The 25715-nt window shown below is 40.2% G+C and overlaps 1 protein-coding gene across 4 annotated transcripts in view; it reads left to right on the forward strand.

Moving 5' to 3' along the window:
• The window catches only part of myt1lb (myelin transcription factor 1-like, b), a 146159-nt gene that overhangs the window by 28670 nt on the left and 91774 nt on the right, over nucleotides 1-25715 (forward strand). For 3 of the 4 annotated variants that reach the window (XM_072689141.1, XM_072689140.1, XM_072689139.1), the window contains exons 2-4: nucleotides 20949-21072; nucleotides 24854-24902; nucleotides 25434-25467. In XM_072689141.1, coding sequence (XP_072545242.1) covers nucleotides 24854-24902; nucleotides 25434-25467 — 83 coding nt within the window. In that variant the 5' untranslated portion in view covers nucleotides 20949-21072. Of the gene's footprint in view, nucleotides 1-20948; nucleotides 21073-24853; nucleotides 24903-25433; nucleotides 25468-25715 lie in introns of those variants that run through there. The other variant, XM_072689142.1, reaches the window with a different exon arrangement.

A 25715-nucleotide genomic window follows, 5' to 3' on the forward strand; every position in this document is an offset into this window, starting at 1 on the left:
GCAAGTTTATCAAATAATTCAAAAGCAGTTTCACATTCACGTTGCCAGGCTGTAGCATTTCCCCAGTAGAAGAGACATATGGCTGCAGTTGTGTACTTCTTACAGGATGTGATGAGGGCAAATCTGATTGGGAAAGCATTATGTGCAGTGTGTGCTTTGCGTAGGGTCAGCTCAGGTGAACGCATGCACGGATAAGGGTTCGGAGACAGCCGTGTGTAACATGCGTGTGGTCTTGTGTGTAGGAGGCTGTGCTGCAGGGCACTAAAGCTTCTCCATACCTCCATCTGCTGACTTCCTCCAGAGTCTGCTACCCACCTGAGCCCAGCCTGAACACACAACCCCCCCCCACACACAAACACACACACACACACACACACACACACATAAGTGATTGCAAGATCTAGGACACATGATCGAAAATCCAATGCAGAAGAGCAAGAGTGAGAGACTTAATATGAATTGATGAGAGCATATCGAACAGGCTTACTGTATGCACTGCAGCAGAGCATTTCATTACAGACATGTGCTCTCACTGGGAAGCACTGATGCTGATTGGATTTTAAAATATATGCTTATTATATTACCCTTATGGCGTTTTAGCCACACGTCTTGGCTGCAGTTTGAGAATGATTTCATGTCTGAGTTCCATTTTGAATTCTGTGCAATTGACCTGTCTATGCTCTGCCCACAAAGAGCAAACATCGCTGGTTCGGGCAAGCTTTACAGACTCTAGGCAAAAATCAAACTGAGCCCAATAACAAGCTGTACAAGATAACATTATTTTTTTGGTCAATATACCTATATTTACAGCAATCTGATCCATGGCAATATATGCACATATAAAGGATTGGGTATGTATTGCAAAATATATGTACATATATAGTCTATTCATACATGCAATTGTTATATATTGGACACAGATGCATAATATATGGATAATACATATACTTTTCAATACATATACTTTTGTACTTTTGCCATAGTACAAATAATCTGCAAAAATATTTTCCCATTTTTGACATAATCTGAATTGAGCCAGCTGATATTCACATTATATCAAAATCTCATGAGGAATGCACCAATAGAAATGCTCAAAAATGACTTGGAGTAATATTTTTACATGCCATTGAAAGTTCATTTTCTTATGTAACGTTGGATTATTGGACATACAAGGTTTTTTTGTGTGGCAATATGAATTAAATTAATTTAATATGTGCTATACACATATATATATGATGACATATGGCTAAAATATGCACTAAAATACTGACAAGGGCATTGGGACACTGGGTCATTCTTTGTTTCTTCAGAAGTCAACATAGTTCCACTGCTCCACATCTCAATGCTGGTGGACTTTATACCCCTCTTGCTCACACCAGGCATTAGACATTAGGTTTGTATTTATTTAAAGTGTCCTATTCTTTTGGTAATAACTCTTTACTACTGGGACTAGACAAGCTTTGTGTGTGTGTGTATTTGCATATCTACCCCTCCACGGCTGCCATTAGACATGGTGCCAATAGGTTCATGTTTATCTGCTCCAGAAAGTCCTATTCTATTGGCCGTACTTCTCTACAGGGACTAGACACGTTTGGTTAGGGTTAGTGTTATATATATAAAGCTATGTAACAAAATTGGCCAGAGTATTCTCTGATCTGTGGGGCTGCATCTGTCACTCTTTTTACGTTGTGTAATTGGGCTTAACATTAGCGTATCGTGAATGACCACTGTTATTTCCTTCATCAACATAGTACAGCATAGTTTTGTTGTCATTTGGTTCTCCTTTGCTTGAATGGGATTTTTGCTAATATTTCTGTAAAGCCTGTCCAACCCAGCAACGGTTCCTTAGAACACATTTGTGGGTGGAGCAAGTCAATTATCTGCATCGACTCAAACATTAGCCACAGTCAGTATTGTCATATGTGTCTTTTTTATAGAAACTCGCTGTGTTTGTCCGGGCTAGAGACTGACTGGTCGGCTAGGTGCCCATCTAATTCACTTACACTGGCGATGGGCATCATGCCCACACTGCACGAGATGCTCTGTCTGTTTATGGGCTCAAATTGATGCAGTTTTGCCACTGTACCTCTTTAGATGCCAGCCTGTGTTTAACACCTCCACAGATTCAAGCGCAATGAGCTTTTTATTGACCACAGACAGTGCACTTAAATGCTTGCCTCATAAATGCTTTCCTCACTTAATGGTATAATTGTGAATTCCTCTTTTTAGTGGCATATTTTATTTTATTTTTAATTAAAAACATCAAGAGATGTAATTATACAGGTTTTTTTTCACCTCTTTATGCCACAGTTGCAAAGATTACATATCCACTATATACAAATGGATGGCAACTGCTGCCCAGTAGCAGTGACATAGCTGGCTACTTCATTTGCAGTTTACCAGGACCATAGGTAACCTTATAAAGCTCCATGTCTGCTTTGCAAATATGACACACCTTGGCATGTCTGGACCTTGGCATGAGACTTTACTAGCAAATAAAAAAGTATACTAACATTGGAATAACAGTGATGGCCAATGGATAATGCAGTGCCATATGTACTGGTTGATTCTTGAGCCAGTAAACAGAGCACTTTTTAACCCTGTTACGCTACATACACTATATGTCCAAAGGATTGTGGACATCCTGCCTAATGAATGCATTTAGCTATTTTAAGTTGCACCAATTGCTGGCACAGATGTGTAAATGCACATTTGGGGATGAGTTAGGGAGTTGGGGATCCAACACCTTGACCTTACTAACACTCTTCTCTACTCGTTGCTGGATGGGCCAGATTCTTTCAGCAATTCTTCAAAATCTAATAGAAAGCAATCCCTGGACAGTAGAGACAGTTACTCTAACAAAAGCAGGATAAGCTATTTTTTTATAAGAAACAATGAATGAGCAGGTGTCCAAATACTTTTGTCCATATAGTGTATATACTGTATAATACAAAAATGTAAAATGTCACTATCATATCAAAACCAGTAGAAACAGCACTGTGGTTTTTTCTTCACCAATAAAGTTACCATTTCTGAGTAATACAGTACTGTGCAAAAGTCGTGACAAATGCTTAAAACTATTTATCTCTGCAGTAAGGGTGATTTTACCTGTGCACTATATATAAAACACTTGATATAAATATGAACACAGTAAGAAAAGAGTTGCTGTTTAAGCAATAGAACAAAATAGAGAGTCTGTTATCATGATTAAGATACCCAAGCCAAAAGCGAGTGCTGTAGATCATCACAGCCATGATGTTATTCTCGATAACACATGACCTCGAGTGTTCTATTGCTTTAATACAACAATTTTTACAAAATAAAGAAACTAAACAAATCAAATAAGCTCTAAATGTTATATTTATGCTTTAATGCGATCAGCTTCTGTCAAAAAGTAGTTGCACAGCAAATGAGTTATTGCTATTCAACAGTAACCATTTTGAAAACACCAGGGCCGACTAAGTAAAGGTTTGTTAAGGTATCTGTTGTGCTCTGTATACAATCTAAGATAACTGCTGATACTGTAACCCTTTGTGGTACAGAAAGAGCCAAAGAACTGGCAAAGTATTAAGTTCAGCCAGAGATGTTATAAATGAGGGGCCTAGTCTCTCAATGAAACATGAATGGGAGTTCTCATAACCCTCATCATGACGCGACTGGAAATTACAGCATGGCGGCTTTGCTAGATGGCTGCTGAGTATACAGATCTGCTTTTTAGTTGTTGTCAATGTGTCAGCGGAGGGATACAGTGATATTTGTGATAACAGCAAGGCTTTTTCACAGTAAAACTGTATAAGAATGCTTCTCAACTAAGTAGATTGTGAGGTTGGTACTAACTGGTGTATTATGGTCAGTAATGGTATTGATATTGTTGCTGATGAGAAATACTAGGGGTATTTCCCAATACCATGAACGGGAAGAAAGGACTTGTATTCTTGGGAAGAACGTTCTTGACAAAGTTACCTTGCATAAGCAAACTTACAGAAACACGTGGACGGAGGACACATATTGAGACCTATTGCGCAATACAATGAGCCCAGCTGTTAGTTACTATTAACCACAGCTCACCACCTTAGCTAAGGCTACCACAGAAGGTACTACGAGCCTCAGACAGAAACAAAAATCTACTTTTATTCTAATATTATGTATTATCAATATGTATTACCCATATACATGGCCCATAAATTACAGTGACAAATTTACAGTATATACACAGTATATACTGTATGTAAATGGCTAAATATGAAGGCGTTACAGTCGTGCCGTATGTGTGTGTGTGTGTGTGTGTGTGTGTGTGTGTGAGAATGCAAGTGTGTCTGTGTTGTGCCCGGTGTGTTCCCTGCTGTGTGGGCAGCAGGAGCCTGCAGGCTTTGGTGGGCACATGGTGCCATGTCTGCAGACAGGATCATTGATATTCTGGGAGCCGTCTTGCTGGAGTTGCAGAAGCAGCAGCAGGCTGCCTCCCCACAGCCCAGCCCAGCCCAGCCCAGCCGAGCACACACGGAACAATAGAGCTCATCAGAGGGCCATTACCAGCAGGGCTTAGTTATATACGGACAACCACACACGTACACACACACATACACACCCTTACAGAACACATACACAGCTCAGTGTAGCAATCATACACTGGTGCCTGCTAAGACAAACCCAAGCACTCATTCTTAATGTACTCACTCCTTAATCCTTTGTTCCTGGTAGGTCTTCATCTTAATGAAAGCTATTCAAGCTTAGTTTTTCATTGTTTCTGAGCTGGTATGACTGTGTATTACAGAGAATGCTGTGAGTACTGTTCATATGCTCATAATAATTGTGAATTGTAGACTTTTTGTGGCTATTTTACTTATTCCTGATGTTTGTTTTATTACATTTAAATTCTGAGTTATTGGATTTAACCTCATTGATCTGTAGGAAAGTGGGTGTAGAAATGCTACACTAAGTAAAACAATTTAAATCATACTTTCTGTATCTTTTTTGTATAGGAATTACAAATTTAATGTACTAATCAATGGCTTACACAAACAAAAATACTCAGGAATCTCCACAAGGGGCGCTATTAGCACTGAAAGACCAGGTGTGTGCCTCAGTAAAAGATAAGCCAATGGGAGGAATCAGAGAGGTGCTGGGGCTATACTGAAAAAAGGTCTAAATATATATAATTACTGTTTTATAGTGTGTTTAATATCTTATAAGTCCAGTCTGACTCCCTGACCAGTTAACTCCCAGTTCCTTTAAGACACTGCAGTCAAGTGTCTGTGTGTGTGTGAATATCTGTTTGACTACTGATGCGAAATAACTATTTTATAGTGAGATTAATGCGCTATGATTGTATAAGCATTAGCGTTTGGTGGGGTGCAGAAATTTGTAATGTAAACGCGTGAACAAGGTAGACTGGGAGAGGCAGACTGGGAGAGGTAGACTGGGAGACTGGGAGCTTCAGGTAGGATAAATGAAAGAAATGACGTTGAGATATTGTAATAATCCGTGCAGAATTCTGTGCATTTCTGTGTTTATACCTGAAATCAATTGCGATATCGTCATCGTGCTCTCTCTTTATGCCCAATGTTTTACGATTAAGATATTTGTAAATATTTGTATATATACAATTTCCAGATGGAACAAATCATCAGTCTTGCAATGGAAGAAGACAGTTATTGTATGTTGCTGCATATTGCGTTTTTAATGTACCTGCCAATATATTGCAAACCCTTTGTGAACCATTCATTTATCCACACTCCTGACGAACAGGATGCTCTCAGCACATAAAAACATGATCCGTGATTGGTTAGGGGCTCATATACATAATACCCACTTCTGCGATATCAGCTAAATATGACGGTGCAATAATAATTACCAGCTGAAACATTGTGCAGCTCTGCATTATAGAAAGGCTAAACCCCTCTGTTCTGAACACCAACATTTCTGAATGGATGAGATATGAGATGTGTGTAAAGCACAGAGTGCTGGATCCTGCTTTGAGTTCCTCCCAACTGAACAAAGCTCCCAGCTGAATTTACTGTTTATAGCTCCTGGCATATGTGTTTCCATGGATGACACGTTTCGCTTATTAGGTATGTTTATCCAGAGGTTATGATTTATGGTTGCCAAGAAACAATCAAATCCCAAACCTGACTAAAAATCTTCCCTTTCTTCACAAAAGCATCACTCTGTGAAACTAGCTTCATCTACCACCAGCTCTTTAGAGCAAAGCTCCAAAGGTTCCAACATGGCTTTTGGATGGCTTCGATTTTTGCTTCTAGGGAAAATCCGTACATATATGTGGAGCAGTGATCTGCTAATTGGGCTGGCTTGATTAACTGGGCCAGTGGACTGCCGTTTCAAATATAATCTGCATAGCCAAATGCCTGCACAAACAAAAATTCTGTAGACACATCGGCAAGCAGCCTAACCGTCCTGAGAAAAAACAGTGGGACTTAACTTTCTAGTTTTAAGAGCTCAGTATATTTCATTGACCACCATAAATAACATACAGCGTTTACAGTCTGATAATTAAACTGATTCCGGTCACCTAGTAAGAAAATGTGAATGAAGGTTAGCTGGAAACTGGTAGCAAGCCTTTAACCTGGCTTAACTAGCTATTGTGTTCGTCTCAAGTCAACAGTCTGCTGCCGTGAGATACCCAACATTAGTTACAGTTGGTTGCCTTTGCTAATGAAATTAATAGGTTCGCTTATTTTACAGGAGCGTCAACTAGTGGTGTAAATCTCTAGCCGTTTGCAGTGGGGCTGCGATGGAAAAACGTCATGACACAGTGGGCAACTTGGGTGCTTGCTGAGAGGCCAGGTTTAGTTTGTGGGCCTAGCATTTCACCTGTTGCAATTTACCCGGTTCAGCAGCAACAACCATGTTGGAGCGTCATCTGTAACTAACACTAAATCTTTCTTAGTGATCTGCCCTTCCTGCTACAGTCTTCGACAGCTCAGCCATATCTGGACCAGTATTGCTCTCATTCACTGCTCTCCTTGACAGTAAAAGTTGCAATTGTTTGTAAGCTTTGCTCTTTCTGAGTTGGGCGGAAGCTTTGACATGGTTTGCTCGATGGTCCTTTGGTTGGTAGCCTGGTTGTAGTTCCACAGGACCATTGAGCAAGCGATTCTTGCTTTGTGCCTCTGTTATATTGCCATCATGCCACAGACTGTCCAAGCACTGCCCTTCCACACCTCCGAGTTCTGCCTTTTGTGTTCAACATTAACTTACCTTTTAGAAAATGAATTTTAGACGTTCATGTTGTTAACTTGCCAACAACATTCTAGAGAACAAACATTATGGGGTTGTGTTTGTTTGCTTGTTTGTGCACATGTGTGTATGTGAGTATATGCCAGTGCTTCAATAAACCAAGCTAATAATAATAGATAGTGGATAGTGGGCTACTATTTTTCATATGTATTTAATCTCTTCAATGTGGTAGCCGAGTCTGTCAGCAAACATAAACAAACATTAGAAATAGTGCTTTAGAGCAGTTTTAGAAAGGCGGTCAATTCAAACCCACATCAGTCGACCACAAATACAGAGTTTTTTTTAAGGGTTCTTGCCACCCACGTGTCATCTACTGGGTTCTTAAAAAAAAACAAAAAACATTATTTTTTTAGGGAAATCAAACCAATAGTGGCTTATTTGTAGAATGAACCTTTTCTGGCATAATATAAAACAATTTTATATTTTTTAAATAATTGATTGATGTGATGCTTGCTCCCTAAAAAATAAAGGTTTGTGTAAAAAACACACAAACAATTGTGTAATGATATAATGCATGTAATGTAAAAGTTGTTTATAATTGGTATAGAACCTTTGCACTGTATATTCTTGTAGCCTGCAATCCATTGAAAAAAGGATGTATTTCTTCAAACCTGTATTTTTTAAGAGGCCAGACATCCAGTATGCAGCTCTGAATACCTGAATTATAAGCAACTAATCTACTTTCGAATTTCATTTCCGAGGTGTGTAGCTTTGAAGAGGTTAATCCATTTTTGAGGGCAGCTTCTGCATCACTCTAGACAACATGCCAATTAGAGCAGCATTGCTCTCCATTACTCTCCTTGCTGGTGATGGTTTTTACAGCATTTGATAAGATCTGATGGATCTCTGGTGCATACAGTACTAGACATAAACCATTTCCAATGCTACCTGCTCTCATATACTGCCTTTCTAGTTCTTTGCCCTCTCCTCAGTCCCCTTACCTCCCTCTCCCTCCCTTTCTCCCTCCCTCCCTCTCTCTCTGTTGTTTTTCTGAGGCGCAGGCCGTCGCTTTTCCCTGTTCTCAGAGGATCATCAATACAAAACTGATTTGAGCGCAGCTCTGTGGAATAATAAGGCTTTCAGCACCCCAGCCCGTCACTTGGCTCATAATTAAGGGCCTGACGCCCGCATTTGATGGCAAATGAAAGAAAATGGCCTCGCTCTCCCATTCCACCGCCTGATTGCTGCCTGGCATTTCTCACCTGAATTTCCCCAGCCGTCCTTGCATTGTGAGGGCGATTACTAGAGTGTGGGGTAATTGCACTGCGGGCGGATGGCATTTCCACATAAAGTCTCTCACGCTCTGCCTCCCAGGAGACACAGAGCTGTGTGTTTGTTTGGAGGTTGAAGGGGGAGAGTCCTCACAGGCATGATAGTCTGCAGCACACTCTCATTCCATTAATACACTTAAAGGAGGAAGTGTAGACAAGATCTAGCCTAGATTATTTTTTTTTTCTAGTAGATGATCAGCGTTTAGTGTTTTGAGACAATATTGTTTTGTGTATTTTTGATTATTTAATTTATTTATATAGTCACATATTTGTTGTCCGTTAATTTGACCATTATTTGGTGTCTCAGAAAATAATATGGCAAGTATTTGGTGTTTGAGGGGATAATATGGCCAGTATTTGGTGTTTGAGGGGATATTATGGGGTATTTGCTGTTTGTGAGGATATTTCAGCCAGTATTTAGTCTTAGAGAGGATTATATTGCATTTACTGTCTGAATGTCATGGCTGGTATTTGCTGTTTAAGAGGATAATATGGCCAGTATTTGGTTTTGGAGATGATAATATGGCATATTTGTGGTGTTTAAGATTATAATATGGTACATATTTGGTGTTTGGAAGGAAAATATAGCCAGTATTTGGTGTGTGACAGAATATTATTCTCAACTTTTACATTGCAAGAAGGTGGGCAGCATTTGTAAAATCCTCACCACCTAAGTACCCTGGTTTCTTCTTTGGGGATACAAGTATGTGGAGGAGGTTTAGGGGTAAATGCTTGTACTGTTTAGCATATTATACTGAGTAATTCCAGTCTGAGGAGGCTTGCCTGGCCTTAATACTCCTGTTACTGTGAGTGTTTGATAGTCATGTGGCAAACGACAACTGGAATAGGTACTGTGTTTCTAGCTCCCAGGATGGCTCCAATTTCAGCTCCCTGGTCTACCCCGATTCCAGCTCCCCAATCTGTTCTAGTTCCTGCTTCACTGTCTAACCCAGTTCCAGCTCGCTGGTCTACCCCAGTTCCAGCTCCCCAATCTGCTCTAGTTCCTGCTTCACTGTCTTCCCCAGTTCCAGCTTGCTGGTCTACCCCAGTTCCAGCTCCCCAATCTGCTCTAGTTCCTGCTTCACTGTCTTCCCCAGTTCCAGCTTGCTGGTCTACCCCAGTTCCAGCTCCCCAATCTGCTCTAGTTCCTGCTTCACTGTCTTCCCCAGTTCCAGCTTGCTGGTCTAGCCCAGTTCCAGCTCCCTGGTCTACCCCAGTTCCAGCTCCCCAGTCTGCTCCAGTTCCAGCTCCCCGGTCTGCTCCAGTTCCTGCTTCATCATCTACCCAGTTCTAGCTTGCTGGTCTACCCCAGTTCCAGCTCCCCAGGGCCGTTCCAGTTTCCCAGCTCTGGCTCCTGTTCTCAGCACGGTTCTAGTTCCTGCTCCCAGGGCTGTTCTAATCTTTGTTCCCAGGATATGTCCAGTTCCTGCTCCAAAGGTTGCTTCAGTTTCTGTTCCCTGGCTGTTCTGTGCTCAATGGGCTGCCCCAGGTGCTTTGTTCCCAGTGACTCCCACATTAGACATCTGCCTTGATGACAGTATGCTTTGGATGAACCGCAGTAAAGTATCTCTGCCTGTGTAACAGGTCTTAGCCCTTGCTTCCTATTACATCTAACCACTATACATGGCTTGTGTGAGAATTTTATATTAAGTCAGATCGGGATTACATGATAGGGCTTTTTAAAATTTGGGACATCAACAATCTAAAATGATTAAATGAATCATAAATTGCTTTAAGGTGATCAAGAAATCAAGAAACAAGATGTAATCACATCTAATATAATGTCCAATTAAACTTTTTATATTCTAAGAGGGTGTTCTGTAGCATTGCTTATCAGTGTTTGGTGTATGAGGGAATGTTATGGCCAAAAATTGGCGCATGAAGGGATATTTTGACCTGTATTTGGTGTTTATGAAATTTTTATGGCCAGTATGTGGTGTGTGAGGGGAAATTATAGCCAGTGTTTAGTGTATGAGAGGATATTACGGCCATTATTTAGGATATGAGGGTATATTAAGGCTGGTATTTGGTGTATGAGGGGATATTATGGCCAGTATTTGGTGAATGAGGGGACATTGTGGCCAGTGTTCAGTGTTTATGAGATTGATAGAGACAGTTCTTGGTGTTTTGGAGGGTAATATAGCCAGTGTGCATGGCTCTGAAATCTGAATTAAATCAAATCTTTGAGGTCAGAGATTTCTCCTCTACATATCCCGGTCACCGGTTGTGGATTCAGTCCAGTCTATTGTCCGTCATACAGCAGCATGTCTCGGTGTGTGTAGATGGTGTGGTGTGTATGTTGTGTGTTGTGCAGCACCTTGGTAATGAGCTGGGAGAGTGTGACCCTGCTGCAGTCAGATCAATTTCCCATCTCTGAGCCCCCGAGCACTCTCGGCTGTTCTCAGAGCGAGAGGGGGGGGCGGCCGTGGCTGAGAGGGCAGAGAGGGTAAGGGTGCACTAGGGGCTCTGATCCGGTGGGGTAGGACAGGGACGTGACAGACAGCCTCAGTTAGCCCCCCCTGGTCCAGCCCTGCCCCGTCTCTCACAGTAGAGCAGACTCTGGCATTCCATAAATGAGTAATGACACCATGGTCCCGCGGCATGACAGGTCAATGATCACCTCAGCTGCAGCATTCCGGCACATGTGAGAAGCTGGAGGGAAAGGGGGCGAGAGGGGATTTGTGAGGGAAAAGTGTAGATGAGAGAGGGATGAACGCTGGCTTAAGGTAACGGAGGAGGACCTCACTCACTGATGCTATAAAAACAAAATATAGGTCAGGCAGCCTGAGCCGCACTGAGACATGCCAAGCACTCGCCGAGAGAAAAGTAGGCCACTAAAGTGTATTATAAATGGCAGAGGAGATTATTTAAGACAGTGCCATTCAGACATGAGGGGTTAAGAATACTGATGTGTTTGGATATCGAAGGCATCGCCATTCCAGGTGCAGCCTATTGGTACAATCGGTTGGTGAAGCGTAGTGAGTCATAGTTAATCTCCATTAAGGGTCTTTGGGCAAGACTTCTAGTCCTACACTCACCTACCTGTGTTGCATGATTCAATGGCATGACTGTGATGATTTCAGTCATCAGAGAGCATCAGCCAAATGCCATAAGTGTAATACTGGAATACTCTGGCCTAAAACCTAATTATTGGACCTAATTATTTTTTTAACTTTAATACTGAAATATCAGTATTTTAATTCTTTCAACTGGAATACTTTGGCCATAGAAAACTGGAATACCAGTGTGTTAGTGTCAGTATTTCCACCGGACTTTTACTGTGAAGGGAAACAGGACTTGTTTGATGTGTTTGATGTTTTAATTGAAGTAAAATGTAGCTTTCATTCATACATTTATTTTCTTCTGGATCATTTTATTCAAAGCATTTATTCAAACTGATTAAAAACAATTAAATTATTGTTACCATGTAAAGAATTATGCTGAATGGACGAAAGATTGTTCACTTTTTGACATGATTTGAAATGAACAGTGATTCTTCACATTGTGTCAAAATTGCATGATGTATGGACCAATAGAAATGCTCCAGTAGACTTGAAATTAAATCTTGTTATGTTGACTTCCATTGAACGTTAAGTAGATTTTAGGCTCTACCTGTAAAGTTGCCATTAAGGGATTCAAAGTTTTTTTAGTGTGACAGCAACGCTATACACTAGTATTGGCGTCATATACTATATGTCCAAATGTTTGAGGACACCCCTTCTAATGAATGCATTCAGCTACGTTAAGTTGTGCAAATGCACACACACACACAGCTTGTCTAGTCTGTGGAGCAGATTAACACAAACCTATTGGCACCATGCCTAATGCCAGGCATGGGCTAGCGGGGTGTAAAGCCCCCCTGCATTGAGCTGTGGAACAGTGGAACTGTGTTCTCTGGAATGATGGTACTCCATCCAATATTTTGGGATGAGGTGGGGTGGTGAATGTCCTGACCTCACTAATGCTCTTATTGCTGAATGCAATCCAATTCTCACAGCAATGCTCCACAATCTAATAGAAAGTCTTCCCTGGACAGTAGAGACAGGATAAACTATCCTAACTATTAATATCAGAAGATTTCGGAAGAAACAATGAATGAGTAGGTGTTCCAATACTTTTTTTCCGTACAGGGTATCTGTATGTCATTCATCTGTATGATTCATATATTTCAGGTAGATTTAGTCCCATTTGGGTTATAAGTTATAAGATATTGATATTTCCCCATTTTTAAACTGGAATATCATATAGAACTTCATTTGTGTATGTCTTAATACAGGCTTGCTGTTGGTGGACTATGGATGGGGCTTAGAGTGCTGCATTTGTACCACAGGGAAGCTTCGCTGATGTTTAATGCATGGCCCCATGCATGTGCTAAAGAGAACTCTCCCCCCCCCCCCCCCCCTCTCTCTCTGTCTCCCTCTCTGTCTCTTTCTCTCTCTCACTCTCTCTCTCTCTTTCTCGCTCTGCGCTTGGCCTTGGCACTGGAGCGAGCAGCCCACTCACTAAGCAGAATTAATGCCTTCTCCGAGAGCTGCATACTAAAGCACAGACAATCAGCTCCACAGACTATATAGGACATGCAGATATGGAGCTTCTTCCTGCACTCCTTTTCTCTAAATCCCCTCCTTAGTGCTGGGTGGTGTTGATAAAATTCAACATCATGATGTTTTCCAAGGACGTTGTATGTATCAGATGACGTACCTGTGCTTTCTGAAAGCTGCTACACCATGCTAGAAGACTACCTTATGTTTCTTATGAATGTCAAGGCCTGTTTTAATTGGACCTGAAGTGACTCCAATGGGAACCGTATGCAGTGCTTAAAGAAAACAAATTTACCATTTTTCTGTGTATTTTATTTTTTTGCTCTGTCATATCGAGCTGAAGCCTCCAACAAATGATGCACTTTGCAGCTAATAACGTTTTCGTTATCTATCAACACTGGAAAAGCTCAAAAAGAAACCATACTGTTGGGTTTTCCCAGTGCTGCTCCACTGCTCTACTGGTATATACAATATATTACACAGCTCTGCCCCTCCTAGCACCTCCTAGCCCCTCCAACCCCTCCCCAATCAGAGCGCAATCACAGCCTCTGACAGCCCGCTTCCCATCCTCAGTTCCAGTGATTGTTTAGCTACTGCAAGGAGGGCAAAGTGGCGTTTCCACACTAGCGCCAGTGTTGTGTCTAGTTAGGAGGCTTGCTGTGTTTTTCGGCGCGATTGTGCTTAGCTTTCTTATCCCGACAACAAAGGATGTGACAGAAAGCGCGCGAGAGGCAGCATCAGAGGAGCTAGTAACAACAGAACTAAAAGAGGGTGAAATCCTGGTGAGAAAATTCAGTGAGTGGTGGAATTCAGATGCATCATTTATCTCTCCCAGCCAGCACACACTCACACACACACACAAAACCCAGTCAACCTCATAAAAGCAGGCATTCACTGTTGTGTGTGGGATTGTGAGGCAGCTGAGGCTGATTGCAGACTATTAGTGGAGGGAGGAGGCATGTCTGGGTGTGTTTGTGTGTGTGTGTGTGTGTGTGTGTGTGTGTGCGTGTGTGTGTGTGTGTGGGGGGGGTGCATGTTTTTGTATATTTCCAGGACATAACTCTCCTGATATTTTAGGAAAATCGAAAAACAAACAGGGCTACAGAACCAAAAATATTTTTGACTGAATGGACAAAAGTATTGGGACATTTGCGCATTTATTGTTTCTTCTGAAATTACGGGTTTTTGCTTTTGGTTCTGTTGGAGTAACTGTCTCTGCTGTCCAGGGAACAAGGCTTTCTACTAGATTTTGGAGCATTGCTGTGAGGATTTGATTGTAGTCAGCGACAAGAGTGTTAGTGAGGTCAGGATGTTGGATGATCACCACCCACTCATTCCCAACTCCTCCCAAAAGTATTTGATGGAGCACCATCCATCATTCCAGAGAACACAGTTCCACTGCTCCACAGCTCAATGGTCTAGCCCATGCCTGGCATTAGACCAGGATTAGGCCAATAGGTTCATATTTATTTGCTCCAGAGAGTCCTATTCTATTGGCCACTGAAGAACACTGAATTCACTGTCAGGTTTATTAAACTAGCTTGAGATGTTTTTGCTTTCTGACATGGTGCATCATCATGCTGGAAGTAGCCTTTAGAAGATAAATTGTGTAAATTGTGGCTGTGAAAGCATGCACATGGTCAGCAGCAATAATCAAACTACTTTTTCCCAGTCTTCAGCTGTCCACTTTGGTGCGCCTGTGTCCACTGCTGCCTCAGCTTTCTGGTCTTGGCAGAAGTGGAACCCTGTCTCAAGGTTCAACATATTTTGCATTCTGAGATGCTGTTCTGCTCAGCGCAACTGTACAGACTGGGTTCTGTACAGAAGTTTCTGTCAATCAAGCCAACCCAACCAGTCCAAATGTTTTTGGACACTCCTACTAATGAAATGCCTTCAGCTACTTTAAGTTGCATCCATTGCTGACACGTGCAAATGCACACACACCGCTTGTCTGGTCCCTGTAGAGGAGTATTGTCCAAAAAATAGGATTTGCTGAAGCAGATAAACATGAACCTATTGGCACCATGCCATATAAGCCCCCCCAGCATTGAGCTGTGGAGCCGTGAAACTGTGTCCTCTGGAATGACTCCATCCAGTACTTTTGGGATGAGTTGGGGAGTTTTGTATGAGGTAGGGTGGTGATCATTCAACTTCCTCCTGACCTCCGTAACGCTCTTGTCCCTTAATACACTCAAATCCTTACAGCAGTGCTTCAAAATGTAGTAGTAAGCCTTCCCTGGACTGTAGATACAGTTATTCCAACAAAAGCAGGATAAACCTTTGTTTTAACACCCAGGAATTAAGAGGGAATAATGCCTGAGCAGGTGCATACATTGAGTGCTTACATATATGTAATAGGCCTACATTCTGGACTTATAGAAGTCCTGACATTGCATATTAAAACAATTTTGAGTGCATGTGTGTGTGTGTGTGTGTGTGAGGGTCACGGCAGAGCTACGGCTGTCTGAGGAAACTGTATTACTCTGATTATAAGCAGAGTGTCAGGTTCCTGAGAGGGCCTTCATTTTTCTCTCCACACTCCACTGCAGCATCATTAACACCTCATCTTCATCTCACTGTTCTCTCTCTCCACCAGGCTACTTCTAATTAGCATCTGCGAATGCAGGAGACTGACGCATGCTCGAAAAGCACCCGTCCAAGAAAAATGCCACATTTCATTTTCTGTAAAGCTCCGGGAAGGAGCTCAATCTCTCTCCTGCGTAGAAAATACACACAGCATGTTTTCACTATGCTCATTTCACAATGCAGTATATTCAAATATGTCTTTCAGGCAGCAGCATTCTGGAGGAATCAGTGTGCTGCGGCCATATGGTGTCTACTATAACTGTAGAAAAATATTGCAATGTGCTTTCATATTGAGAATAGTTATGCAGAAAGCATATGCAGAAAGAGATAGTATACATTTGATTTCTTGATTAGATATTAATATATTAATTAAGCTGGCACTTTGCGATGTACGCATGAGTCCAGTTTTACTGAACATACTGCTAACTGTTGCACAGTAGTATTTGTGTGTTGAGTTGGTGTCAGAAAGTGCAAATCATGTAGTAAATTATAGAAGCGTTAGTTAAGATTCAAGAAACAGGACCTCTGTAAACACAGCAACACTGTGATGAGCTCTCCCTGTAGATCCACCTTTTATTCCCAGCCATTGTTACAAAGCACTAAAGCTGGGCAATTAATTGAAAATTAATCAAAACCAACATTTACAAACTTTAATCGACATAATCTTGCCCACAACGATTATTAAAAATATTTTTCCAATTCTGTTAATAATTTCCCTACGGTGTTCGTTTACGAACGTCCCCCATAAAAGCCACTACCACGTGTATAGTCCTGTAACTCTGCCCCGTCCAGGCTGTGACATGGAAGCAACATTGAAGAGAACTCCTCATGTACTCTAGAGATACGCTCTTTTTGGTATAGCCGTTGGCATTTGGCCAGGGCATCCATCAAACTCCTGTGTCTGAGGGATGTGAGGGTGTTAGTATTTCACTCTGATATGTGGTGCTGTCCACTATTACATTTAGATATTTGATAGTGAAATTATAACCCTATAAACAGTCAGAATACCGGCTCATAGCGATTAGCAGCTGATAGTTCTTTGGGTATCACTTGACCGGATGCTCCATTATAGATGCCTCATTGAAGCTCACATGGCATTCAACTAACATTCAACTGATCGCAACTGAACTCTGAAAAATGAATGTAAATGGTGTCTGTTGAATGTACCTAACCCTGACCCACACCTTAACCCTACCCTTGAATCAACCCTAAAGCCTAACTGGTAGCCCTAACCTTATCCTAAACCTTCATTTAAACCTAAACTGAACTAAAAGTGTAAGGTCAAGGTTAGGGTTACTTTCAATAGACAATCCGTTACATTCAACTTAGACTTCAGTTGCATTTAACAGGCATTCAGTTGAATGTTAGTTGAATGTCAGGCGAGCAACAATGGGCCATCCGAATAGTAGTGTTACTGTTCTTTGTAATGAGCTCTAGAGAGTTTACCAGTCACTACCTGTGTTAGCTAGTTAACATCTTTAGTTACAGCTGACCAGAATTACAAATATTTCTCTAAGGGAGGTTCACCCAAAGCTTTACTCAAGCTTTACTTACTTTACTCAGCTCCGTAAGTGATGTCCAAAAGTGATGCCTCTTATGTCCAGGTTCATCTGCCTTTGTGTAAATATCTCTGTAAGTTCTTTGGCAGCAAGTCAAGTCATGTCAAGTCAGATTTATTTATATAGCGCTTTTTACAACTGTTGTCGTAACAAAGCAGCTTTACATAAATAGTGATTAATAAAAGACAGAGACAAAGAAGAAAGAATAAATAACGTAAGACATAAGGATCAAAGACCCCCAGTGAGCAGCCAACGGCGACAGTGGCAAGGAAAAACTCCCTTAGAGCTGGAGGAAGAAACCTTGGGAGGAACCAAGACTCACAAGGGGGGACCCGACCCGTCCTCCTCTGGTCAGAACTATTTAAATTAGAAAAAAATTTTAATGATAAAAATTACAGAACCAGATACAACAGATAGTTAATAATGGTGATATTAATAGTGGCAGATAGTTACGAGTCTATTTAGGTTTTAACATGGTCATTAAACAGGTAGCAGTGGTTGGCGGGTGAGCAGCTAGTCTGCTATAGTTGGTGGTGGGTGGGGGGCCTGCTGGTTGGACCGGTAGGTGGCAGCTGGTTTGACGCAGGTAGAGGGGACCCCAGCGGGCAGTCTTCCAGCAGGTCGGGCTGGGTGGCCATTTACTCAGAGAAGGTAAAAAGTTAGTTCTGAGAGGAATTTTATGGAGAGAGCCAGAAGGTAACACAGACACGGGAGCACCCTGAAAAAGCACAGTGTGCACTGACCGGCTTCCTCCATGTTGTTTTAGCCGGACAGACAGAGATGGGGGCGGGGGGTGGGTGGAATGATGAGGCACTTTTAAGCTTGTGGCTAGTGTTTTCACTTGGAGCGAACATTAGCTTGCAGCTAGAGCTTTAAATTGTGACACTGTGAAGCTCAGCTTCTGTTTCAAAATAGAGGTAAATCACAGCACAAAATACTAGTGCATATAACATATGAATTCTTTTAAAAGTCCAAGTAGAATATGCTTTTATTCATGTATTTATAGCTGCGTCATATTTGGCAGTAAAGGTGCACATATTTGTCACTGTACAGAAATGTGTCCTCCGCATTTAACCCATCTGGTAGTGAACGCACACTCACAGCCAACTCCAGCGCCCGGGGAGCAGAGAGGGTAAAGGGCCTTGCTCAAGGGCCCAACAGTGACAGCTTGCCGAGCCCAGGAATCAAACCCACAACCCTGTTATCGATATGCCAGCGCTCTAACCGCTGAGCCACCACTGCCCCAGTAAGTTGGACTAATTGGGCAGATACTTCTGGACAGATACAGAACTCAGTGATTTGTGGCTGCCATACAGCACCACTATGAAGCAGATAAGAAACTCACAGTGAAAGCTAGCCAGGCTAAAGTACAGCCTCCACACGATGGGGTTAGTTGTAATGCTGCCTCCATAGAGAAACCATAGGAGTCCATGTACCCCATAATAAACCAGAAAAGTTTGTTTTTTTATATCCTATAAAAAACTTTTTATCCACTCATTTATCAGAACTGTACTACTGAGGTCAGGTTATACTTCATTTGATGAAGTGTTTATTGATCTGCATTAGAGATGAATGTTTAGATGATGCTGAGCTACTGCTCTAAAGTATCTGCATTTATTTTACTGCACAGAAAAAAATATACCTTTGCTGTCATACAAAAAACTTTTTTGTCGTTTAATTTAAACCTTGTTCATATTATGATTCACTCATTACATTTTATGAGAAACGGATCAATAGAAATTCTTCAAGATGACTTGGCATAGACTTCCATTGAATTTTTTTTCATGTCCTGCAAAGTTGCTGCTTTGGAAATATGAGATTTAAGTTTAACAGTGACAATATATATTTTTTATGAATGTTTTTGTATTAGTTTTAGCTGTGGCAATATAATAATATATATAGGTACATTTAAATGTGTGTGTGTATATATATATATATATATATATATATATATATATATATATATATATATATGTACCTGGAAAAAAAGAGCATCAAAATATCAGCATCAGCCCACAGTTTTGGTTGAGTTTGTCATTTACAAATACAGTATATAGGTAATCTGTGTTACACTGTGTTTATATATATATATATATATATATATATATATATATATATATATATATATATATATATATAATGTGTGTGTGTGACACAAAGGTCACTAAGTGTTGAAAAGAAATAAAGCGTATTCTTTAAACTGAAGCAAAGTGTATGTGTGACATGAAGTAGTAGTATACACACTGTTAGTCCCACAGCCATCACAGCGTTATAACATCAGGGTCATTCTAATAAAACCCATAGAGAAAATGCTTTTAACACTGCTGAAAGCCCTAGTTGGATCACATCCCATCAATCTCTGATTTCTGTCTGGAGAAAAGAGAAAGCAATAATTTCATTTTAAGGTTAAATTTGTTGTGCATTATGTACTTGAAAATAGTGAGCAGTGGTGGGCAATGATTAGAGTCCTGGGCTATTGATGACAGGGTTGTGGGTTTGATACCTAGGCTTGGCAAGCTGCCACTGTTGGGCCCCTGAGCAACGTCCTTAACCCTCTCCACTCCCCGGGCGGTGCAGTGATAGCTGTGCATGTGTGTGAAACACAAATGTTGAATATGGTTGTCTTGTCTGTCTTAAAGGGCATACAAACCATTTTATTGTATATTGTTATGCTTATTTATTATGCATTCTTTAAACATGCTTCTTAAGGATTTACAAGGTCACAAGGTCATAAAGTATCCACCACTACAGCCCCTGTGGTCAGAAGAGTATGATGTCTGACTCTGAATCTTAAGTACAACCCCAGCAAACGATCAACTGACTAATGCTGAAATTAGCTAAAGCTATATAAATAATCTCTCCACATTAATGTACATTGAATATGAAATGAATGGCATTTCCTCCCTCTCAATCGCTGCTTATTGCTCTCTGAAATAGAGCTGGCAAAGGGAGCAATTAGCTGAATCTATCATATTCTACAGGAAGGGAGAACAAATATAGCTAATGATGCATGCAAGCCGCCATGATTTTACCCTGTACTTTTTAAGGTTCAAGATGAGTGTGTAAGTGTGTGTGTGTGTGTGTGTACGTGCAAGTGCCTGTGTTTGTATACTGGTTTTTGTACATTTCCAGGACATAAATGTGTTGTATATATTACTATCAGAATTGCATGTAGGTCACGCAAAAACTATGTATCTCCATTTTTGACATCTGCTAGTTGTTGTTTTTTTATATCATGATGAATGGGCCAATAGAAATGCACTAAAATAATTCGAAAATGAGATTTTTACATTGACTCTCATTGAAAGTTGAGAGGGTTTTTTTTTCTCCTTCTTCTGTAAAAAGAATCTTTGCATGACAGTGTTGTTGGTTATCTCCTAAATGGTAACTTTACAAGAGAAGATAATTGAAGATACTGAATTACTGTATTGGGTGTTTTTGTCTTGACGATACAAAGATTCAATTAGAAATGGTCCAATCCAAAGCCAGTAGTAAACAGTCCCTACGCCAGGAACAGAAATGCTGCTGTTTCTAAATGATGTTTGTGTGTCTGCGTATGTGTGTGTTTGAGTGCGAGAGAGAGAGCGAGCGAGAGAGAGTGTAAGTTGGGGTGCAGTGGTGTGTGAGTAGGAGAGGAGATGAAATAGAGGCCAGTATGGCACGCTTTACACAGTAAATGTGATTTGCATGCAGATTTGAATTTATAATTACATGTATATTTTTATATATTTCAGAAAATGAAATTGGAGGAGGAGTGGTGAACTCTTGGTGGGGGTTCTAATCTAACGTCTACCACAGCGGGCTGAGGATCAACACCAGGTCTGGACCAAAGAGCAATCAAACCTGCAATCATATCAGGTACCATTATACTGCAAGCACCTCGTTCCCGTTCTCTCTTTTTCTCCTTTCCTTCCTAACCCCTTCTGATTATGATTAGCTATATGTTTATCACCAGTGTAAGATGATTATTCATATAAAATGTATGGCTGTGTGCATGTTCTCTACTCACATTTCTGTATTGTTTGCTAATAAGCATCTGCAGCTCAGCCTACAAATCTACCCCACTGTGCCTGACTCTACCCACCCTGACGTATCAGTGGTGACTCACTTTTGGTACTAATATTTAGTACAGTTCTTGGTTTCATCTTATCTAAAGTAACACACTGTATTTAAGATATAAAAATATTATAGATATTGTATTTAAATGAAATTAAAAAGTAAGTTCATAAAATGAATGCTTTCAAAAGCTGATATGTGTTTTGTTGTTATAAGAAAGCCTCTGTGTTCTTTGATTATTAGCACTGAACAACTAACCGTAGACTTGTTTGTTGCTGCTTTATGCACACATACCAGTAATAGCTTGTAATGAGACAGATGTCTTGGGAAATTCTTTGACTAAATCCTCTCGCAGTATTCCTGTGGGAATTTTAAATGGACCTCATTATTTTAATTAATTCTTAAAAAACGAGAGGTTAAATTTTAGTGACCCCCCTTCCTTTTGCATATTTACTATCCCTCCTACATTGTGATTATGCATCAGAACTCTTAATGATGCTTTAAAAGACTGATTTTAGCAATGTAAAAATGCTCAAAGAGCCTGTGGTTAATAATCCTTTCTTTCCATATTCAGCATATTCCAATCATAGTGAATGGGTATGCATTTCCTCTTCCCTACTAAACCTATTTAAGGGTGAACCTTCATTTCTTCAATTTATCGTACATTGTTACTGTCAACTGCACAAACTACAAAAGATACATCGTTGCTGACCAAATCAAAACCATATCTCTGAAACTGTGACTTTACATGAGATTAATAATATTTATTGTACAATGATATAAGAAGATTTTGCAGTATAGGGGAGAGTAAAGCACAATAAAGCAGGTATATAGACAGGTTTAAGTAAAAATACTTTTAAATTTTTCTTTCAGATTCCCACATTCTTTTAACTTAGGCATCTGTGAATTCTCACAGCTTTAAGAAGGATGTTTATCGGGATTTACCCAAATTTACCAATTGCAGTGATTTGTACATGGTAACTTTGCAAAATACTTAGCAAAATACCATAGCCTAGCCTAGCCTAACCTAGCATATCTTTTAACACTAACAAGAACAGTATATGGGGATATATTTATTTATTTATTCATTTATATTTTTATATACAAATATGTATTAAAATATATTTTTAATAATAATTAAATATAAAATTATTATATAATGATATATATATATATTTATATAATTGATATATATATATATATATATATATATATATCAATTTGGAGTATAAATGCATTTCAACTTAATTGGGCAATTCATCAAAAATAATTTAATTAAAGTAATCTTGCCCATGTTGAATATTTCTATTTAGTTTTTATTCTGTTAATAATTGAAAAAATAATTGCTAGTACTTTCACTGCTACCATATGTATAGTCACATAATATGGGCACAACTCTGTAAAAGTACACCCAGCACCACAGCTTTTCCTTTGACTCACAGAATTCCATGGAAAACAACAGCACAAGTTTTATTGTAGATGTTCACCAATGTGTTACTGCATATTTTTTACTTTTTTCATCTGAATTATATTTAGTTGTTGACAAATATGTCCAGATTCTGTCACTCCTATGATATTGTGGCTACTCCATTGGACACAGGTGGCTTTCGTGTCATCTTATGTAGCTACAGCCCTGCACATCATTCTTCTGTTTCTCAGTGACAATGACAGTGGACAAAGTGGACATCTGACCTAAGATGTTGTCTCATAGACCTCAGGAAGGAGCTTTTCCAGACCTTCTTATGTAACCAGGCTCAGTACTCCCTTACCTTCCTCTGCTGCAGCGTGTAATGTAGCCCGTACAGCAGTAGTAAATGTCAGCGGCTGAATGGCGCATCAGGAGGGGTTTGTGCTAGATAATTCCTTGCGCTCTTTTCATATCTGTCAGAAGGGTTCCCTCACATTGTCATGGTAACGGCAGCAGTGTACCAAGTGAAAGTGGTTCCCTTACGACAGGATCCCCCCGCCGTCTGAACGATTAATAAGATTAACTGGATGTCGTTAGCTTTGATCATTTTATTTTTCTCTGTTTGAAACATTTATGGACCTCATTAAAGTGGCAGACATTGCAGCATTAGGCTGAAGGTTTAAGTGACACTTAGTCAAATGTTAGTTCACAAAAGAAGCCACATTGTGTGTGACTGTCAAAGACCGACTGCATAAAAATTTAGCGACACCTGGAAAGGTTCTTAAAAAATGCTCCTCTTGGCAGTAGAACCCCTTATGTATTCATTAACCAAGCCGGTTGGCTTTACCAGCAAAATGACCAGTCCATTTGCATGCATTTGCAAAAAGCAAATTAAAACTATGCACTTTTTGCTAGAGATCTCTTTTAACCTCCACAGAGCGACTATCCCAGCATCCATTAGTTCATATGCTTTGTTATTTGTGCTCCACACAGCGTTTACTGTGTAGAGTTCTAATGGAGGTGAACCTTTTTCTGCATTTAATGAGTCCCAGGCTTTTGTTTGGAGGTAGCCAGTGCTTTTCAGGGACGTCTTTGAATTGGAAACAAAGGACAAAAAACTGTTAAACTATTAGCACCACGTTTGTGTTAGCAGTTGTGTACCTAAAGTCATGTAAAAAAAAAATAGGACATCCCATAAACACGTTTGCGTTTTTGAACATACATTATATTAACAAAAGTATTGGGACACCTACTCATTCACTGCTTCTTCTGAAACCAAGGGCATTACTAAATTATTGTCCTGCTTTTGTTGGAGTCTCTACTGTCCAGGAAAGGCTTTCTACTACAAACATTGCTAATGAGGTAATGATGAGGGATGATCACTACCTTCACTGACGCTCTCGAAAGTAGTCAAACGCATTCATCAGAAGAGGTGTCCACAAACATTTGGACACATAGTGTATTTAAACATGTGGCCAACTTGGCCTGACCTGATTGTTTTACACTTACAATTTATTATTATGTTGGGGACAGTGGGAAGGCTGATTAGTGACTCATCTGCATCTACAAAGTTCCTAGAGGAAGCTTTGGAGGTTCTTGAATTTGAGACTGTGGAGGAACCTCTTCAGGTGCTTTGAAGAAAAAGAGTTTTAGGGAAAAGGGTTCCTTGAAGGTCTGTCAAAGCACCTTAAGAGGTTCATCCCCAGGTTCCTCAAGGATTAAATGCCTTTAAAAGTATATGACCTTCTTCCTAAAGGCCTCACAGAGCTCCTTGGATCTCACCATGGTGATACCAGTTACTTCAACAATCAAGAGCAACCCAAGCTAAGCGTCTGAAGTTTAAATGACAGTCTCCTCCAGAATCCTCTCTAACCATGTTCTGATCATCTGACATCTAATCATTACCTGACATTTTTAGTAGTAATAAATGTGGGCTGTAATATTTTTTCCTGCACTTTTATTTATTATATTTTACATTTCTTCAGTTATATATGTTTAGTAATTTTACCTCCATCTCTCAGTACTGTTCAAATGTAGAGCAACATGTCCATATGTTTAAATTTGTTAAAAAAAAGGGGTGTGCTATTTTTTTTCAATGACTGTATGCATTGTGTGTGTGTGTGGAAGAAGGATGTAGATATTTGTGACACTGATATGACGATCACCTCTCTGCAGATGGAGGTGGATGTAGCAGACGAGAAGCGCCACCGCACACGCTCAAAAGGTATTTTCAGCATCTCCTTCACTGAAATTACAGCATATTAATGCTATTAACCCTTAGAAGTCTTGAGTTATTACTGTCGTTTTTCTGTACTGTTTGACAGTAATTATGGCATAATTAATTACATGGGTGGCTACGTAATGATAATTACATTTACATTTGATTTACATTCATTAGCAGGTCTATACTTTTTTTCATGTGTTTTTTATGCAACAATGACAAAATTTGGCACAAATATAAACTGTTTTTTCTCATAAAAGACTTCATGCACATGAATAACCTTTCATCGTCGATTCAAATCATAATAAAATATCAACAGAATTTTTCCACTTGGTTTAATGAGGAACAGCTTAGAAGTGATTAATATTGCATAAAACCATGCTTTTTTTTTACTGCTAACGATGGCTCTTCCCACTGAGAGGTAAAATACTGTACATTTATTGCTATTTGTTGTTGGAGAATTGACTCTCGTCTGCTTTTCTCTCTCCTCCGCTCTCTCGTCTGTTTCCTCTCTCGCCTTTCTCCCTCTCACAGTGCCCTTGGAACCAGCGATACAAGAGCTATTCAGGTCAGTATGCTTGAAGGCTGCAGCCCATGCGCTGACCCCAAGTCCTACACCCATTAGTGAAGATGAGGCCTTGTCCATTCATGGCATAAATGCAGCACAGTCATACTGAAATCACTGCTCCTCTACTCTGCCCCTTTTAGCCGTTACTCCTCTCTCTTTCATCTGCCAGCAGGGGTGGAAAAAAACACTCTCTTACACTGTTGTATTTATACTTTCTTAGATGCTCATATGGTAAAAAACACAGTATA

The sequence above is a fragment of the Salminus brasiliensis genome, chromosome 10, assembly GCF_030463535.1.
Source record: "Salminus brasiliensis chromosome 10, fSalBra1.hap2, whole genome shotgun sequence".
Lineage (NCBI taxonomy): Eukaryota > Metazoa > Chordata > Actinopteri > Characiformes > Bryconidae > Salminus > Salminus brasiliensis.